At 46.6% G+C, this 21,957-nt stretch overlaps 1 protein-coding gene across 6 annotated transcripts in view; it reads left to right on the forward strand.

The window, feature by feature from the left end:
- The window catches only part of CASK (peripheral plasma membrane protein CASK), an 842,107-nt gene that overhangs the window by 594,068 nt on the left and 226,082 nt on the right, over positions 1-21,957 (forward strand). For all 6 annotated transcript variants that reach the window (XM_070097782.1, XM_070097783.1, XM_070097784.1 and 3 more), the window contains exon 4: positions 9,927-9,995. In XM_070097782.1, the coding sequence (XP_069953883.1) occupies positions 9,927-9,995 (69 nt within the window). The remainder of the gene's footprint in view (positions 1-9,926; positions 9,996-21,957) is intronic.

Below are 21,957 nucleotides of genomic sequence, written 5' to 3' on the forward strand. Positions count from 1 at the left end.
ACTAATGTAATCCTCCACTGACTGACGTAGTCTCTCACTGACTGATGTAGTCCTACTCTAACTGTTGTAGTCGCACACTGACTGATGTAGAACACACTTGCTGATGTAGTCCTACATTGACTGATGTAGTCCCTTACTGACTGATGTAGTCCAACACTGACTGATGTAGTCCCACAATCACTGATGTAGTCCCACACTGACAGATGTAGTCCCACACTTGGTGATGTAGTCCTACAATGACTGATGTAGTCCTTTACAGACTGATGTAGTCCAACACTGGCTGATGTAGTCCCACACTGATGTAGTCCCACAATCACTGATGTAGTCCCCCACTGACTGATGTAGTCCTAGACTGACTGATGTAGTCCCACACTGACTGATGTAGTTCCACACTGACTAATGTAATCCTACACTGACTGATGTAGCCGCACACTGACTGATGAAGTCCCACACTCTCTGATGTAGTCCTACACTGATTAATGTAATCCTACACTGACTGATATAGCCCCACTCTGACTAATGTAGTCCCACACTGACTGATGTAGTCCAACACTGACTGATGTAGTCCAACACTGACTTATTTAGTCCCACAATGACTGATGTAGTCTCACACTGAATAATGTAGTCCCACACTGACTAATGTAGTTCTACAGTGATGTAGTCCTACACTGACTGATGTAGTCCCACACTGATTGATGTAGTCCCACACTGATGTAGTCCCACACTGATGTAGTCCTACACTGACTGATGTAGTCCCACACTGACTGATGTAGTCCCACACTAATATAGTCCCACACTGACTGATGTAGTCCCACACTCACTTATGTAGTCCAACACTGATGTAGTCCAACACTGACTGATGTAGTCGCACACTGACTGATATAGTCCCACACTGACTGATGTAGTCCTACACTGAGTGATGCAGTCCCACACTGACTGATGTAGTCCCACACTGACTTATGTAGTCCTACACTGATGTAGTCCCACGCTGACTGATGTAGTCTCACTGGCTGATGTAGTCCTACACTGAGTGATGCAGTCCCACACTGACTGATGTAGTCCCACACTGACTTATGTAGTCCTACACTGATGTAGTCCCACGCTGACTGATGTAGTCCCACGCTGACTGATGTAGTCCTACACTGACTGATGTAGTCCCACAATGATGTAATCCCACTCTGACTGATGTAGTCCCACACTGATGTAGTCCCACACTGACTGATGTAGTCCTACACTGACTGATGTAGTCCCACACTGATGTAGTCTCACACTGATGTAGTCCCACACTGACTGATGTAGTCTCACACTGACTGATGTAGTCCTACACTGAGTGATGTAGTCCCACATTGACAGATGTAGTCCCACACTGATGTAGTCCCACACTGACTGATGTAGTCCCACACTGACTGATGTAGTCCCACACTGACTGATGTAGTGCCACACTGAATAATGTAGTCCCACACTGACTAATGTGCTCCTACACTGATATAGTCCCACACTGACTGATGTAGTCTCACACTGAATGATGTAGTCCAACTCTGGCTGATGTAGTCCCACTCTGACTGATGTAGTCTCACACTGACTGATGTAGTCTCACACTGACTGATGTAGTCCTACACTGATTGATTTAGTCCCACACTGGCTGATGTAGTCCCACGCTGATTGATGTAGTCCTACACTGACTGATATAGTCAGACACTGGTTGATGTAGTCCCACACTTACCTATGTAGTCCTACACTGACTGATGTAGTCCTACACTGGCTGACGTAGTCGCGCACTCACTGATATAGTCCTGCACTGACTGATGAAGTCCCAAACTAAGTGATGTAGTCCCACACTGATGTAGTCCCACACTGATGTGGTCCTACACTGGTGTATTCCCACACTGTCCAATGTTGTCTTACACTGATTGATATAGTACCACACTGATGTAGTCCCACACTGCGTGATTTAGTCCCACAATCACTAATGTAGTCCTACTCTGACTGATGTAGTCCCACACTGACTGATATAGTCCCATACTGACTGATGTAGTAACACACTGACTGATGTAGTTCCATACTGACTGATGTAGTCCTACACTGACTGATGTAGTCCAACACTGACTGATGTAGTCCCACATTGACTGATGTAGTCCTACACTGACTTATGTAGCCCTACACTAACAGATGTAGTCCCACACTAATGTAGTCCCACATTGACTGATGTAGTCCTACACTGATGTAGTCCCACACTGACTGATGTAGTCGCACACTCACTGATGTAGTCCTACACTGACTGATGTAGTCCCACACTGACTGATGTAGTCCTACACTGACTTATGTAGTCCCACACTCACTGATGTAGTCCCACACTGATATAGTCCTACACTGATGTAGTCCAATACTGACTGGTGTAGTCCCACACTGACTGATGTAGTCCCGCACTGAGTGATGTAGTCCTACACTATAGTCCCACACTGTAGTCCAACAGTCACTGATGTAGTCCTACACTGACTGATGTAGCCCCACACTCACTGATGTAGTCCCACACTGACTGATGTAGTCCCTCACTGACTGATGTAATCCCACACTGACTGATGTAGCCCCACACTTACTGATGTGGTCCTACACTGATGTAGTCCCTCGCTGACTGATGTAGTTCCACACTGACTGATGTAGTCCCACATTGACTGATGTAGTCCTACACTGACTTATGTAGCCCTACACTAACTGATGTAGTCCCACACTAATGTAGTCCCACATTGACTGATGTAGTCCCACACTGACTGATGTAGTCGCACACTCACTGATGTAGTCCTACACTGACTGATGTAGTCCCACACTGACTGATGTAGTCCCACACTGACTTATGTAGTCCCACACTCACTGATGTAGTCCCACACTTACTGATATAGTCCTACACTGATGTAGTCCAATACTGACTGGTGTAGTCCCACACTGACTGATGTAGTCCCGCACTGAGTGATGTAGTCCTACACTGTAGTCCCACACTGTAGTCCAACAGTCACTGATGTAGTCCTACACTGACTGATGTAGCCCCACACTCACTGATGTAGTCCCACACTGACTGATGTAGTCCTACACTGACTGATGTAGTCCCACACTGACTGATGTAGTCTTACATTGACTGATGTAGTCCCACAATGACTGATGTAGGCCCACACTGATTGATGTAGTTGTAAACTGACTCATGTAGTCCCACACTCACTGATGTAGTCCTACACTGATGTAGTCGCACACCGACTGATGTAACCCCACACTGACTGATGTAGTCCCACGCTCACTGATGTAGTCCCACCCTGACTGATGTTTTCCCACACTGGCTGATGTAGTCCCAAACTGACGAATGTAGTCGCACTCACTGATGTAGTCCCACACTGACTGATGTAGTCGCACACTGACTGATGTAGTCCTGCACTGACTGATGTAGTCGCACACTCACAGATGTAGTCCCACACTGATTGATGTAGTCCCAAACTGATGTAGTCCTACACTGAATGATGTAGTCCCACACGTACTGATGTAGTTCCATACTGACTGATGTAGGCCTACACTGATGTAGTCCCACACTAACTGATGTAGTAATACACTGATTGGTGTAGTCCCGCAATGACTGATTTAGTCCTGCACTGATTGATATAGTCCCACACTGATGTATTCCTACACTGACTGATGTAGTCCCACACTGACTGATGTAGTTCCATACTCTCTGATGTAGTCCTACAATGACTAATGTAGTCCCACACCGACTGATGTAGTCCTACACTGACTGATGTAGTCCTGCACTGACTGATGTAATCCTACACTCTCTGATGTAGTCCTACACTGGCTAATGTAATCCCACACTGATGTAGTCCTACACTGATGTAGTTCTACACAGATGTAGTCCTACACTGACTGTAGTCCCACACTGACTGATGTAGTCCCACACTGACTGATGTAGTCCTACACTGACTGATGTAGTTCCACGCTGACTGATGTAGTCCTACACTGATGTAGTCCTACACTGACTGATGTAGTTCCACACTGACTGATGTAGTTCCATACTGACTGATGTAGTCGCACACTCACTGATGTAGTCCCACACTCACTGATGTAGTCCCACACTCACTGATGTAGTCCCACACTCACTGATGTAGTCCCACACTCACTGATGTAGTCCCACACTCACTGATGTAGTCCCACACTCACTGATGTAGTCCCACACTCACTGATGTAGTCCCACACTCACTGATGTAGACCCACACTCACTGATGTAGTCCCACACTCACTGATGTAGTCCCACACTCACTGATGTAGTCCCACACTCACTGATGTAGTCCCACACTCACTGATGTAGTCCCACACTCACTGATGTAGTCCCACACTCACTGATGTAGTCCCACACTCACTGATGTAGTCCCACACTCACTGATGTAGTCCCACACTCACTGATGTAGTCCCACACTCACTGATGTAGTCCCACACTCACTGATGTAGTCCCACACTCACTGATGTAGTCCCACACTCACTGATGTAGTCCCACACTCACTGATGTAGTCCCACACTCACTGATGTAGTCCCACACTCACTGATGTAGTCCCAGACTCACTGATGTAGTCCCAGACTCACTGATGTAGTCCCAGACTCACTGATGTAGTCCCACATTCACTGATGTAGTCCCACACTCACTGATGTAGTCCCACACTCACTGATGTAGTCCCAGACTCACTGATGTAGTCCCACACTCACTGATGTAGTCCCAGACTCACTGATGTAGTCCCACACTCACTGATGTAGTGTCACACTCACTTATGTAGTCCCACACTCACTGATGTAGTCCCACACTCACTGATGTAGTCCCACACTCACTGATGTAGTCCCACACTCACTGATGTAGTCCCACACTCACTGATGTAGTCCCACACTCACTGATGTAGTCCCACACTCACTGATATAGTCCCACACTCACTGATGTAGTCCCACACTCACTGATGTAGTCCCACACTCACTGATGTAGTCCCACACTCACTGATGTAGTCCCACACTCACTGATGTAGTCCCACACTCACTGATGTAGTCCCACACTCACTGATGTAGTCCCAGTAGCTCTGTTTTGTTAAATAATTTGCTATTATTAAGGCTTTTATTTTCACAGTTAAAAGTTGTAATATGTTGCAAGATGTTGAATTATGTTAAAATATGTTGAGAAATATTGGTAAATGTTGAAAGATGTTTATGTCATATTTCCGTGGTTGACTTTGTGTGGGTGATTGTGTCAGTCGGTAAGTGGATGTGTGGGTGATTGTGTCGTTATGTATGTGGGGGAGGAGTGTAGATGGATTTGCATGTGTGATTCCGTCTGTGTGGACAGATGCATATGTTGATGTAGGAGTCATGTGAAGCAGATGTGTGTATTGCGCAGGTGGATGTATAAGTGGCTGCATGTGTGGATAATATAGGTGTATGGGTGGGTTTTGGGTGCATGTAGGAAGGTAGGTATGTTGCTGGATGTGTGGGTGAGTGTATGGGTGAATGTGAGCGGATGCTTAGGTGAATGTGCTTAGATATGTGAGTGTATATGAGTACGTGTGGATATGCGGGCGTGTGTGGATGGGTAGATTTAAGTGGATATGTTTGTGTAGGGAGGTATGGGTGAATACGGGTCATTTGTGGGTGAGTGAATATGAATCATGTGTGGGTGGGTGTATATGAGTCATGTGTGGGTAGATGTATATGAGTCATGTGTTGCCGGGTGTATATAAATCATGTAGGTGGGTGAGTTTATATATGGCTGAGTGAATGTGTAGGTGTGCATGAGTAGACATGTGGTTGATCATGAGTGAATGTATGGGCGACCATGAGTGTTTGGGTGAGTATAAGTAGAAAATACATAGGCATTTTAAGTCATGTATGTATATGTGTTATGTATGTATTCTTCGTCATGAATAATGCATTTACTTTATAAATCATTTGTATACACTATGTATTTTGCCTGTGATGTATGAATGATACATCCAATTTACAGGTCACGTGTGTATGTTGTATGAATTTTATAAATCACGTGTGTATGTTCGTGTTTTACAATCACGTGTGTATAATACAAGTTTGTTACAAAGCTACGTGTGTATGATACATGTATTTTACAAAGTTACGTGTGTTTGATACATGTGTTTTACAAAGCTACGTGTGTATGATACATGTGTTTTACAAAGTTACGTGTGTATGATACATGTGTTTTACAAAGTTACGTGTGTATGATACATGTGTTTACAAAGCTACGTGTGTATGATACATGTGTTTTACAAAGCTACGTGTGTATGATACATGTGTTTACAAAGCTACGTGTGTATGATACATGTGTTTACAAAGCTACGTGTGTATGATACATGTATTACAAAGCTACGTGTGTATGATACATGTATTTTATAAAGCTACGTGTGTATGATACATGTATTCCTGGTGGTCAAGTGAGAAGTATTCAAGTCTTGGACGGGATTTCATTACTCATCCTTTGTAGTCAAACATTTAGTATCAGATTTTTAAAACTTTCTTTGTGTCCCTGTCCCACAGAAACTGACGGGAAGGTCAAGACAGCCTGAACCTCTGAAGTTCTGTTTAGTGTTTCACAGTGTTCAATGTCCCTTGTGTTGAGTGTGTGTGTGTGTGTGTGTGTGTGTGTGTGTGTGTGTGTGTGTGTGTTTGGGGTTAATACTGAGATCTGAACATGTGATAGAATCGGGCATCACTACTTTAGCCTTCAATACACGGAGAATGTGTGTGTTCATTACAGAGTATATGTATCTAATACAGGAGTATATGTACCTAATACAGAGTATATGTTCCCAATACTGAGTATATGTACCCAACACTGAGTATATGTACCCTACATTAACATCTAATCTATGTTTATGTATGCAGCTCGCCCATGTTGCACGGACTGACTACCTGTGGGTCATCTATGTTACGTGTTGACTCATATTTTTAATCCTGTTTTCTGTGAGCATTTTCCCCTCACTCATGAAGTTCCTTTATCTCTGCCTATTTTTTCCTGCATTTATTCCACTTAATTTATTGTATGAGGATAGGAAGAGAAGGAAAATTAGAGAAAAGAGAAGATCCCTGTTTCTCTTAATTTGATCTAACATTCAGTTGGGTGTGGAAATGGGCTTCATTAATTAAGCACTCCACACTAGGAATGGATTCTTAACCCCACTAAAGCACCAGCATCCATAACACTGGGTGTTATGGATGCTTCAGTTATATGTTGTTTATCATGTCTGTTGCTTCTTAATTTCCCTTTATTTCAATCACGAAACTGTTGTGATTTTTCCCCTTCTTTTTTGTTTAAATTGAGTGAGAGAAAGAGAGAGAGAGAGAGAGAGAGAGAGAGAAAGGTGTGTGTGTGTGTGTGTGTGTGTGTGTGTGTGTGTGGAATCCACACGATGATTTGCAATAACGATTTTTCATATTTAACCAACAAACTGAACGTTCCATTCATTATGGTATATTGTACGTTTCACATATTGACTTTTCTGTCTCTCCTTGTCAAATTTAATTATATTGTTTGCTATTCCAAATCCATAGCTCAGATTGTTTACAGTTTTTTTTTTTTCACGTAGGTAAGTTCAGCGGAAATACTATTAATAATAATGCTATTGAAATAATGAGTAAATATTTTGTTTATCTTTTTGCTTAGCACATCCGAGAAAGTAAGAAAATCAATGGCAGGGTTGTGATGGGCATGCTGAGGGCGAGACCGACGGTAAATAACAGTGTGTGTGACTGAACCTCGACTGGTGTATGATTGAACCTTGATGGGAGCAAGGTTGAGGAATCATTTGATAACCCTGGCACTGGAGGAATCAATTGACGATCTCAGTTCAGGAGCAATCACTTGATAAACCCGGTACACCAAAGATCATCAGTTGATGTTCTTTGGTGTCCGACTGCACTACGCATGTGATGATTCTTATTGTTGAGGTTCGATCGACTTACATCTGGCCATCCTGTTGAACGTATGAGCCCTTCTTGGCCTGAGCTGTACCTCCTGGAGACCGGGAGGAAATATTTCTAACTGGACGTATAAAGAAACTTTTCCAGGAACGAAAGGTGAAGTGTGTCGCTAAAAACTCTGTCAGAGACGCCTGGAGAGTCAAAGAATATTCGCACTGCGGTGTAAAGAGAACTGGTGTTGGGTGCCACACACAGTATACAGAGACGGCAAATGTTTGGTGCCGGAGTGTAGAGACGGTAAATAGAGGAGGTAAAGGTCCAGAAATAAATGATGTTGGATTATTCCACCATGCCCAGAGCAAAGCGAGGCTTTCACACCCCACCACAATCAGTAAATGATTTTAGCTGGAAGTTGTGTTTGTTGCTGTTGGACTTAAGCACCGCCACAGCTTACGCCGAATTTTACGTTAGTTTATGGCCTCTGTATTATAATAAGTACTGAACCTTAGGTTATAGTATCCGGGCAGGAAACAGTGCTCAAATCTTGGCTAAAATATTATATGGAACAATGTTCTCAAACAGGAAAGTCGTACCTTTCCATGCGAGACCCAGGCAGAACGAAACATCCACACTCTACCTGAGTCGGTGACCGGCTTTCCCCTCATTCCCCAAAGCCGTAGAAAGGAAAATAAGAGAAAAGAAGACGATGTCCTAAAAAACTAAGAGAAATCTGGCTCTGTCTTGATCCTGAGGACAGAGCCAGACATCCTGCACACCACCAAGGCCGGCGCAGCAGCCCTAGACAAGAGCAGCATACACACACTAGTCATGCAACAATAGCGACGAGCGATAAAAGATGAAAAATAACATCATCTCCCCCCTGTGGTTATTTTGCACACCATGTAGTGTTTATATGGTGGAACAGAAGTGTGTGTGTGTGTGTGTGTGTGTGTGTGTGTGTGTGTGTGTGTGTGTGTGTGTGTGTAAACCTGGTAAAGGCAAACCAGCGTATCCATAAAATTGATGTTTCGTTCCTTATAATCCCCTTAAATGTTTATGCACTCTGTTTGGTGGAGAGATATGACCATTTGTTTGATATTTTTGAAGGAAAGTACACGACTCGCCTCAGATATCTCGTAAGATGTTTCACCATTGATGATGGTACGTATAAAATAATACTACATTACTTATTTTATATATATCCTTATTACCTTGTATTCTATATTTGCTTCGTAATCCCCCCCCCCCACTGTACAGCTGGTATTAATTGTATCTTCGTTTCCGCTCCACACCGTGTTAATTTAATGTGATTCACCTAATGTTTTTTCTTCCTTTTATTAACACTATTTATCTCCTGTTGTGCATGCAGCTACAAGTTGATTCTTAGTGAGAAGACGTTGTACATAGCGATGGAGGGGTTGTGACATAGTACTGTGTATTGTGAGGTGAATGATGCGACTGTCAGTCCTAGTGTGTCTCATAGTCCCGTGTGAGGCTGCTATGTGTGTGTGTGTGTGTGTGTGAGAGAGAGAGAGAGAGAGAGAGAGAGAGAGAGAGAGAGAGAGAGAGAGAGAGAGAACGCATGCGTATTTGCTCGTTTTAAGTTTACTTTAGCTACAAATGTATGTGTATTTTGCTTTAAAATACAGTACTCTGTACCACCGTGTATTTATATAAATATTTCGTGGTTTTCTGCAACATTTGTATGTATGCAATAAACACACATTTATATGTTAATTTCTTAAACGAGACTGAAAGCTCCCAGAGTTGAATGAACTGTTGAAGCTCGCTAGGCTGTCAGACTATGACTGTCAGTTTACATGGAGATGTGACACTGGATAGCGTGCTTGTGCGCGTGCGTGAGCAGACGAGCGTGCTTGGGAGCGTGTTTGGGAAGGAAGGAAGGGGCAGGGGAGGGCGCACGCTACCTTGGAGGTCTTCAAGAAGATACAACTAATAATATTTTTTCTCCTCTCCCGGTTTTGCAGAGGGAAGCCCGTGGTTCAGTGACCTTCAAGATCGTCCCGTCGTACAGGAGCGCTCCGCCCCCCTGCGAGGTACGTCATACCTATACATGCCCATACCTGCCCATAACAACCCCCCGTTCTTCCCTCAACCCCTATTTAATACCCTGCATCCCCTACATAGCTGGTCACTGAGCTAATACTTCTCATGTCAGTCAATGTAGGTGATTCCTTGACATATTCATGCAGCTGTTTATGTACCGGTCTCTCGTGTGTTTATGTACCGGTCTCTTGTGTGTTTATGTACCGGTCTCTTGTGTGTTTATGTACCGGTCTCTTGTGTGTTTATGTACCGGTATCTTCTACGTTTAGTGTGATATATTAAAAAAACTAGACGACTTGGTCTGTGTTAGGGAGAGCCATACACGTATTTCCTGTGTTAGGGAGAATCATACGCGTATTTTCTGTGTCAGGGAAAATCATACGCGTATTTCCTGTGTTAGGGAAAATCATACGCGTATTTCCTTTGTTAGGGAGAGCCATACACGTATTTCCTGTGTTAGGGAGAACCATACAAATATTGTCTGTGTTAGAGAAAACCACACTACGTTATTCTATGCTAAAGTAAGCCAGATTACTTTGTTCTGGTCTACAGTGAACTATACTAGTTTGTTCACTCTTAAGCAACTTCGGACTAGTGGTTGTAAATGGATTGCTTATAACATCAGGCTGTGGATAAGGACACTTGTGTACAGGTCGGGACATTTATTAAAGGAGACTTTTTCAACTAGTGGCGAAACTAATGAAACTTCTGTTGGCGAAATGTTTTCTTTCATGTCCTGAACTGTACATGTGTGTGTCCTTGTCCAGACTAAATCGTTGAGAGCCAAAGAAAGCCAAATTATTTTGATCTGCGCTAAAAGTGAACCTTACTAGAAGATCATAGTAGTTGATTCTATGACTAATCTCGTTCTATGGCTAATCTGGTTCTCCGACTAGCAGCTAGCTGATAGCAGTGGTTCACTGTCCTCCAGGACTGCCTTTCTAATGGTGTCGTTCCTCATTGTAAATTATAATGTACCACTCCAGTCTGTTTGGATGAGTTTGCTAGGGAATCACTCCAGATGGTGGACCACTGCATGGTATCTGGCTGTCTCTGCTAGTGGACCAGTCCAAAAATGGACCACTTGAAGGTCTCCGGATGTTTATGCAAGTGGACCACTTCCGGTTCAAGAGATTAATGCTTAGGCTACAACGAATCGCGTTTGGTTTTACCTGGAGTTCCGGGGGTCAACGCCCCCCGGTCTGTATGTGTGTATGTATATATATATATATATATATATATATATATATATATATATATATATATATATATATATATATATATATATATATATAGAGAGAGAGAGAGAGAGAGAGAGAGAGAGAGAGAGAGAGAGTTAATAAATATAGTAGAGGGTTGAAGAGGGGTTGTTGAGGTGGTTTGGTCATTTAGAGAGAATGGATCAAAGTAGAATGGCATGGAGAGCGTATAAATCTGTAGGGGAAGGCGGGGTAGGGGTCATCCTCGAGAAGGTTGGAAGGAAGGGGTAAGGGAGGTTTTGTGGGCGAGGGGCTTGGACTTCCAGCAGGCGTGCATGAGAGTGTTCGATAGGAGTGAATGGAGACGAATGGTATTTGAGACCTGACGATCTGTTGGAGTGTGAGCAGGGTAATATTTAGTGAAGGGATTCAGGAAAACCGGTTGTTTTTATATAGCCGGACTTGAGTCCTGGAAATGGGAAGTACAATGCCTGCACTCTAAAGGAGGGGTTTGGGATATTAGCAGTTTGGAGGGATATGTTGTGTATCTTTATATGTATATGCTTCTAAACTATTGTGTTCTGAGCACCTCTGCAAAAACAGTGATTATGTGTGGGTGAGGTGAAAGTGTTGAATGATGATGAAAGTATTTTCTTTTTGGGGATTTTCTTTCTTTTTGGGTCACCCTGCCTCGAATACGGACAAGTATTTAGCTATTATTTTTTAATTAATTTTAATTCGTGTATTAGATATTTTAATTCTATGGGGTGGATGTGAACACTTTCCAAACTCTGGCTTAGATTTAGTGTAAGGAATGTTCGTTTCGTAGTCGCTTTAGTGTTGATACACTCATGACAATAATGCCCCTTGATGTCAGTCTACGTCACTCCTTGTCGGTCCATCCCACTTCTCTACAAACTGGCTTTGACAAGGGCTTACTCAAGCCAGTTTGTGGCAAAACGTTGTACTAATTGGTTGCAAAAGTCTTAGCAATAAAGTCTCTTCTGCAGTGACCGTCTTACCATTGCCATTTCTCCATTACAATAGCCATTTCTCCGACATTTCTCTGTGTTACCATGACCATAACTATTTCTCCGTAATCTTGACTGGGCGAGTCATAATATGACTTAAGACACGTGTCAGGTAACACTTGTCCTGTTTCCTGACAAAACTTACGTAATCTTGACTGGGCTGCATGTTTTTACTTGTTTTACGAACACGCGAGATGATAGGTAAATGTTACGACTGTCCACTTACACTCTCTCTTATCTTCACTTTCTTGTTTTCTTTCACATTTCTCAGTCCTATCAAATCTCTTTTAGAGCCTAGGAGAGCTGGTCTGAGGCCGGGATCTCTGGAGAGCTGGTCTGAGGCCGGGATCTCTGGAGAGCTGGTCTGAGGCCGGGATCTCTGGAGAGCTGGTCTGAGGTCGGGATCTCTGGAGAGCTGGTCTGAGGTCGGGATCTCTGGAGAGCTGGTCTGAGGTCGGGATCTCTGGAGAGCTGGTCTGAGGCCGGGATCTCTGGAGAGCTGGTCTGAGGCCGGGATCTCTGGAGAGCTGGTCTGAGGCCGGGATCTCTGGAGAGCTGGTCTGAGGCCTGGATCGCTGGGCTAACGATTCCCTGGACCATAAACAAGCAGTTGTAAACTCTCTGGGATTTCTCACTTACAGTTTACAGCAAATTTCTTGATTTACGATATTTACAATACGTTATGTTTGGTTATTTATTTACCTTTGATATACCTTTGATGAGCTTCGAGAGATTTTCTGCTCCCGAGGCCCGGTCTTGTACCAGGCTCGTCTGGTGCTCGTTCGGTTAGATTGTCCTCTATCCATAAAAAATATTCAATTATAACCTACCTCAGCGGCAATATATGAAATATAAGATAAAGGTTATAGAAAGTTGTGATTAACGAAGAGAAAGTAGTGACCCAGCCACCACTGTAGAAGAAGGGACCCAGCCACCACTGTAGAAGTAGTGACCCAGCCACCACTGTAGAAGTAGTGACCCAGCCACCACTGTAGAAGTAGTGACCCAGCCACCACTGTAGAAGTAGTGATCCAGCCACCACTGTAGAAGTAGTGACCCAGCCACCATTGTAGAAGTAGTGACCCAGCCACCACTGTAGAAGAAGTGACCCAGCCACCACTGTAGAAGTAGTGACCCAGCCACCACTGTAGAAGTAGTGACCCAGCCACCACTGTAGAAGTAGTGATCCAGCCACCACTGTAGAAGTAGTGACCCAGCCACCACTGTAGAAGTAGTGACCCAGCCACCACTGTAGAAGTAGTGACCCAGCCACCACTGTAGAAGTAGTGACCCAGCCACCACTGTAGAAGTAGTGACCCAGCCACCACTGTAGAAGTAGTGACCCAGCCACCACTGTAGAAGTAGTGACCCAGCCACCACTGTAGAAGTAGTGACCCAGCCACCACTGTAGAAGTAGTGACCCAGCCACCACTGTAGAAGTAGTGACCCATCCACCACTGTAGAAGTAGTGATCCGGCCACCACTGTAGAAGTAGTGATCCAGCCACCACTGTAGAAGTAGTGACCCAGCCACCACTGTAGAAGTAGTGACCCAGCCACCACTGTAGAAGTAGTGACCCAGCCACCACTGTAGAAGTAGTGATCCAGCCACCACTGTAGAAGTAGTGATCCAGCCACCACTGTAGAAGTAGTGACCCAGCCACCACTGTAGAAGTAGTGACCCAGCCACCACTGTAGAAGTAGTGACCCAGCCACCACTGTAGAAGTAGTGACCCAGCCACCACTGTAGAAGTAGTGATCCAGCCACCACTAGAAGTAATGACCCAGCCACCACTGTAGAAGTAGTGATCCAGCCACCACTGTAGAAGTAGTGACCCAGCCACCACTGTAGAAGTAGTGACCCAGCCACCACTGTAGAAGTAGTGACCCAGCCACCACTGTAGAAGTAGTGATCCAGCCACCACTGTAGAAGCAGTGATCCAGCCACCACTGTAGAAGTAGTCACCCAGCCACCACTGTAGAAGTAGTGACCCAGCCACCACTGTGGAAGTAATGATCCAGCCACCACTCTAGAAGTAGTGACCCAGCCACCACTGTAGAAGTAGTGACCCAGCCACCACTGTAGAAGTAGTGACCCAGCCACCACTGTAGAAGTAGTGACCCAGCCACCACTGTAGAAGCAGTGATCCAGCCACCACTGTAGAAGCAGTGATCCAGCCACCACTGTAGAGGTAGTGATCCAGCACCACTGTAGAGGTAGTGATCCAGCCACCACTGTAGAAGCAGTGATCCAGCCACCACTGTAGAAGCAGTGACCCAGCCACCACTGTAGAAGCAGTGACCCAGCCACCACTGTAGAAGCAGTGATCCAGCCACCACTGGACAAGCAGTGATCCAGCCACCACTGTTCAAGCAGTGATCCAGCCACCACTGTAGAAGCAGTGATCCAGCCACCACTGTAGAAGCAGTGATCCAGCCACCACTGTAGGAGCAGTGATCCAGCCACCACTGTAGGAGCAGTGATCCAGCCACCACTGTAGAAACAGTGATCCAGCCACCACTGTAGAAACAGTGATCCAGCCACCACTGTAGAAGCAGTGATCCAGCCACCACTGTAGAAGCAGTGACCCAGCCACCACTGTAGAAGCAGTGATCCAGCCACCACTGTAGAAGCAGTGATCCAGCCACCACTGTAGAAGCAGTGATCCAGCCACCACTGTAGAAGCAGTGACCCAGCCACCACTGTAGAAGCAGTGACCCAGCCACCACTGTAGAAGCAGTGATCCAACCACCACTGTAGAAGCAGTGACCCAGCCACCACTGCAGAAGCAGTGATCCAGCCACCACTGTAGAAGTAGTGACCCAGCCACCACTAGAAGCAGTGATCCAGCCACCACTGTAGAAGCAGTGACCCAGCCACCACTGTAGAAGTAGTGACCCAGCCACCACTGTAGAAGTAGTGACCCAGCCACCACTGTAGAAGTAGTGATCCAGCTACCACTGTAGAAGCAGTGACCCAGCCACCACTGTAGAAGCAGTGACCCAGCCACCACTGTAGAAGTAGTGACCCAGCCACCACTGTAGAAGTAGTGACCCAGTCACCACTGTAGAAGCAGTGATCCAGCCACCACTGTAGAAGTAGTGATCCAGCCACCACTGTAGAAGTAGTGATCCAGCCACCACTGTAGAAGTAGTGATCCAGCCACCAATGTAGAAGCAGTGATCCAGCCACCACTGTAGAAGCAGTGACCCAGTCACCACTGTAGAAGCAGTGATCCAGCAACCACTGTAGAAGTAGTGATCCAGCCACCACTGTAGAAGTAGTGATCCAGCCACCACTGTAGAAGCAGTGACCCAGCCACCACTGTAAAAGCAGTGACCCAGCCACTAACGTAGAAGCAGTGATCCAGCCACCAGTGTAGAAGCAGTGACCCAGCCACCACTGTAGAAGCAGTGACCCAGCCACTAACGTAGAAGCAGTGATCCACCCACCACTGTAGAAGTAGTGATCCAGCCACCACTGTAGAAGTAGTGATCCAGCCACCACTGTAGAAGCAGTGATTCAGCCACCACTGTAGAAGCAGTGATCCAGCCACCACTGTAGAAGTAGTGATCCAGCCACCACTGTAGAAGCAGTGATCCAGCCACCACTGTAGAAGCAGTGACCCAGCCACCACTGTAGAAGCAGTGATCCAGCCACCACTGTAGAAGCAGTGATCCAGCCACCACTGTAGAAGCAGTGACCCAGCCACCACTGTAGAAGCAGTGATCCAGCCACCACTGTAGAAGCAGTGACCCAGCCACCACTGTAGAAGCAGTGATCCAGCCACCACTGTAGAAGCAGTGACCCAGCCACCACTGTAGAAGCAGTGACCCAGCCACCACTGTAGAAGCAGTGATCCAGCCACCACTGTAGAAGCAGTGACCCAGCCACCACTGTAGAAGCAGTGACCCAGCCACCACTGTAGAAGCAGTGACCCAGCCACCACTGTAGAAGCAGTGACCCAGCCACCACTGTAGAAGCAGTGACCCAGCCACCACTGTAGAAGCAGTGACCCAGCCACCACTGTAGAAGCAGTGACCCAGCCACCACTGTAGAAGCAGTGATCCAGCCACCACTGTAGAAGCAGTGACCCAGCCACCACTGTAGAAGCAGTGACCCAGCCACCACTGTAGAAGCAGTGACCCAGCCACCACTGTAGAAGCAGTGATCCAGCCACCACTGTAGAAGCAGTGACCCAGCCACCACTGTAGAAGCAGTGACCCAGCCACCACTGTAGAAGCAGTGACCCAGCCACCACTGTAGAAGCAGTGACCCAGCCACCACTGTAGAAGCAGTGACCCAGCCACCACTGTAGAAGCAGTGACCCAGCCACCACTGTGGAAGCAGTGACCCAGCCACCACTGTAGAAGCAGTGACCCAGCCACCACTGTAGAAGCAGTGACCCAGCCACCACTGTAGAAGCAGTGACCCAGCCACCACTGTAGAAGCAGTGACCCAGCCACCACTGTAGAAGCAGTGACCCAGCCACCACTGTAGAAGCAGTGACCCAGCCACCACTGTAGAAGCAGTGACCCAGCCACCACTGTAGAAGCAGTGACCCAGCCACCACTGTAGAAGCAGTGATCCAGCCACCACTGTAGAAGCAGTGACCCAGCCACCACTGTAGAAGCAGTGACCCAGCCACCACTGTAGAAGCAGTGACCCAGCCACCACTGTAGAAGCAGTGATCCAGCCACCACTGTAGAAGCAGTGACCCAGTCACCACTGTAGAAGCAGTGATCCAGCAACCACTGTAGAAGTAGTGATCCAGCCACCACTGTAGAAGTAGTGATCCAGCCACCACTGTAGAAGCAGTGACCCAGCCACCACTGTAAAAGCAGTGACCCAGCCACTAACGTAGAAGCAGTGATCCAGCCACCACTGTAGAAGCAGTGACCCAGCCACCACTGTAGAAGCAGTGACCCAGCCACTAACGTAGAAGCAGTGATCCAGCCACCACTGTAGAAGTAGTGATCCAGCCACCACTGTAGAAGTAGTGATCCACCCACCACTGTAGAAGCAGTGATTCAGCCACCACTGTAGAAGCAGTGATCCAGCCACCACTGTAGAAGTAGTGATCCAGCCACCACTGTAGAAGCAGTGATCCAGCCACCACTGTAGAAGCAGTGACCCAGCCACCACTGTAGAAGCAGTGATCCAGCCACCACTGTAGAAGCAGTGATCCAGCCACCACTGTAGAAGCAGTGACCCAGCCACCACTGTAGAAGCAGTGATCCAGCCACCACTGTAGAAGCAGTGACCCAGCCACCACTGTAGAAGCAGTGATCCAGCCACCACTGTAGAAGCAGTGACCCAGCCACCACTGTAGAAGCAGTGACCCAGCCACCACTGTAGAAGCAGTGATCCAGCCACCACTGTAGAAGCAGTGACCCAGCCACCACTGTAGAAGCAGTGACCCAGCCACCACTGTAGAAGCAGTGACCCAGCCACCACTGTAGAAGCAGTGACCCAGCCACCACTGTAGAAGCAGTGACCCAGCCACCACTGTAGAAGCAGTGACCCAGCCACCACTGTAGAAGCAGTGACCCAGCCACCACTGTAGAAGCAGTGACCCAGCCACCACTGTAGAAGCAGTGATCCAGCCACCACTGTAGAAGCAGTGACCCAGCCACCACTGTAGAAGCAGTGACCCAGCCACCACTGTAGAAGCAGTGACCCAGCCACCACTGTAGAAGCAGTGATCCAGCCACCACTGTAGAAGCAGTGACCCAGCCACCACTGTAGAAGCAGTGACCCAGCCACCACTGTAGAAGCAGTGACAGCCACCACTGTAGAAGCAGTGACCCAGCCACCACTGTAGAAGCAGTGACCCAGCCACCACTGTAGAAGCAGTGACCCAGCCACCACTGTAGAAGCAGTGACCCAGCCACCACTGTAGAAGCAGTGACCCAGCCACCACTGTAGAAGCAGTGACCCAGCCACCACTGTAGAAGCAGTGACCCAGCCACCACTGTAGAAGCAGTGACCCAGCCACCACTGTAGAAGCAGTGACCCAGCCACCACTGTAGAAGCAGTGACCCAGCCACCACTGTAGAAGCAGTGACCCAGCCACCACTGTAGAAGCAGTGACCCAGCCACCACTGTAGAAGCAGTGATCCAGCCACCACTGTAGAAGCAGTGACAGTGATCCAGCCACCACTGTAGAAGCAGTGACCCAGCCACCACTGTAGAAGCAGTGACCCAGCCACCACTGTAGAAGCAGTGACCCAGCCACCACTGTAGAAGCAGTGACCCAGCCACCACTGTAGAAGCAGTGACCCAGCCACCACTGTAGAAGCAGTGACCCAGCCACCACTGTAGAAGCAGTGACCCAGCCACCACTGTAGAAGCAGTGATCCAGCCACCACTGTAGAAGTAGTGACCCAGCCACCACTGTAGAAGCAGTGACTCAGCCACCACTGTAGAAGCAGTGACCCAGCCACCACTGTAGAAGCAGTGATCCAGCCACCACTGTAGAAGCAGTGACCCAGCCACCACTGTAGAAGCAGTGACCCAGCCACCACTGTAGAAGCAGTGACCCAGCCACCACTGTAGAAGCAGTGACCCAGCCACCACTGTAGAAGCAGTGACCCAGCCACCACTGTAGAAGCAGTGACCCAGCCACCACTGTAGAAGCAGTGACCCAGCCACCACTGTAGAAGCAGTGATCCAGCCACCACTGTAGAAGCAGTGATCCAGCCACCACTGTAGAAGCAGTGATCCAGCCACCACTGTAGAAGCAGTGATCCAGCCACCACTGTAGAAGCAGTGATCCAGCCACCACTGTAGAAGCAGTGACCCAGCCACCACTGTAGAAGCAGTGACCCAGCCACCACTGTAGAAGCAGTGATCCAGCCACCACTGTAGAAGCAGTGATCCAGCCACCACTGTAGAAGCAGTGATCCAGCCACCACTGTAGAAGCAGTGACCCAGCCACCACTGTAGAAGCAGTGATCCAGCCAGCCAGCCACTGTAGAAGCAGTGACCCAGCCACCACTGTAGAAGCAGTGACCCAGCCACCACTGTAGAAGCAGTGACCCAGCCACCACTGTAGAAGCAGTGACCCAGCCACCACTGTAGAAGCAGTGATCCAGCCACCACTGTAGAAGCAGTGATCCAGCCACCACTGTAGAAGCCCAGCCACCACTGTAGAAGCAGTGACCCAGCCACCACTGTAGAAGCAGTGATGTAGAAGCCCAGCCACCACTGTAGAAGCAGTGATCCAGCCACCACTGTAGAAGCAGTGACCCAGCCACCACTGTAGAAGCAGTGACCCAGCCACCACTGTAGAAGCAGTGACCCAGCCACCACTGTAGAAGCAGTGACCCAGCCACCACTGTAGAAGCAGTGTCCCAGCCACCACTGTAGAAGCAGTGATCCAGCCACCACTGTAGAAGCAGTGACCCAGCCACCACTGTAGAAGCAGTGACCCAGCCACCACTGTAGAAGCAGTGATCCAGCCACCACTGTAGAAGCAGTGATCCAGCCACCACTGTAGAAGCAGTGTCCCAGCCACCACTGTAGAAGCAGTGAGCCAGCCACCACTGTAGAAGCAGTGTCCCAGCCACCACTGTAGAAGCAGTGACCCAGCCACCACTGTAGAAGCAGTGATCCAGCCACCACTGTAGAAGCAGTGATCCAGCCACCACTGTAGAAGCAGTGTCCCAGCCACCACTGTAGAAGCAGTGTCCCAGCCACCACTGTAGAAGCAGTGTCCCAGCCACCACTGTAGAAGCAGTGATCCAGCCACCACTGTAGAAGCAGTGTCCCAGCCACCACTGTAGAAGCAGTGACCCAGCCACCACTGTAGAAGCAGTGATCCAGCCACCACTGTAGAAGCAGTGATCCAGCCACCACTGTAGAAGCAGTGACCCAGCCACCACTGTAGAAGCAGTGACCCAGCCACCACCAGATAATCAGGCTATAATCTCGTCCATTTGATTGTTTTAGCAACAGTGAAATATTGTATGTTATTAACAGGACGGACTGTGTTTTGAGTTTAGTAGAAAACGTTTTCCAAACTTCATATTAAACGATCACATAAAACGTGTTACAAGTAGCGTTTAGGTTTTATATAAATCCTTGTAAAATTATCATAATTGAAATATATCACGCTGCGTAGTACATTCCTTCATAATTTGGCGGGTTTCAGTCCGGTCAGTCGTTACGTTGAGGTTAATGGGCATTTTTTTTGTCGTGTTGTCAGTGCTTTATCGCGGTTGTTTTCTTGTAACTCTTAGGGAATAGTTTTTTTTTTTTTTATTCCCCGGTATTCTCCCGGCCCGGGTCTTTTCCAAGTAGTGGTGACCCGACCTTGACTCCCTATCTGGGGAGTGTCTCGAGACTTTAGTCTCCCATGGGAGGAGGTATAAGTATATTCGAGTCCGTGACAGGTTTGAAGGTTTCTTACCTTAGCATTCCAACCTGAGGCCAGGCTTCCTTGTTCACTGATCAAGTAGGCTGTTGCTCTTGGCTGCTCGATGACACAAATAGCCTTCACTGTTTGATCAGTCACTTGGACAAGGAAGACGTCTATTGCCTCCTTGAACACTTCTGTATTTTTTTCGTTAATATTTGTTACCTGCTGGTAGCAAGTTCAAAAGTCTTGGCCCACTGACACTGACACAGTTTTCTCTAATTGTACCCACGATAAACATACTTTTCACTGGGTTGATTACGTATTTTATCACTTTCTTCCGTATCTCTTGTAAGTTGTGTGCAGATGTGTGCCTAGGTCAGGGGGGGGGACCTTATAATGTTGAAAAGTCTCATTAAAGTTTCCTATAATCTTTATAATGTGGCTGCATTCAAGAAATTTTGATTCTGTAATTTCAAAAAAAAATACTTTTTTTTTTTTTTTTTTAATTATTATAAACTTTGTTATTACTGCTTTTTTGAGGGGAAGCATTTGGATATTTGGTTGAAACATGAGGTCACAGTGTCACCTGATCCTCCAGCTGCGTATTCGTTATTTGGGACCTTAAGGTCGTCTTGATTTGGGTTAAGTAGGGAAGTGAGGATTCACAACAGTAAGTAGTTGAGAAACAAGAAAGTGTTCGTCGTTGTGCATGTTGACGAAGATGTGGATATTCTATTGCATTTTTCCGTATTTCACTGAAATCTTTCGGCTTGACAAAGCTCCTGGAGAGCGAAACGTTGCCACAATAAAATGTCACTTTAGTTGCATGTTACAAAAAACGCGATTCTAAAAGCTTAGAGATCTCCAGTGAATACTAGAAAGGACTGCCCTTCTAGCATCCAGCCTGTTACTGGGTTTTCGTAACAAGTAGTCAGTATCCTTGTCCAATTATCCATTAGAATTCAGTATGATTCAATAGTGCTTCAGGATTACAACTGGTAGGCTACTAGCTAGAGAAATTAAAATTTAATAAATTTATTAAGTCTAGAGGTATATTATCAAATTAAATTAAATTAAATTAATCACAGTAATCAAAATAATATCACTTCTCTCGAGTTCAATATTATTGTGATGAAAGCACATATCACATTTATAATTCTTAAGTACCGTCTGGTACATTAACATTTAATAAGATATTACAAATATGTACAAGTAAGTGTGTATGTGTGTAAGTGCTCTAAGTAGTTCGCTATGTCCCAAGACTCGACTAGACTTAAAACAAGTGACTGACAAAGTCCTCAAACTAACTTCTTGACTGACTGGCAACCAGAACAGTTTGCTTGAACAATGAAAAGAATGT

This window comes from Cherax quadricarinatus, chromosome 59, assembly GCF_038502225.1.
Source record: "Cherax quadricarinatus isolate ZL_2023a chromosome 59, ASM3850222v1, whole genome shotgun sequence".
Classification (NCBI taxonomy): Eukaryota; Metazoa; Arthropoda; class Malacostraca; order Decapoda; family Parastacidae; genus Cherax; species Cherax quadricarinatus.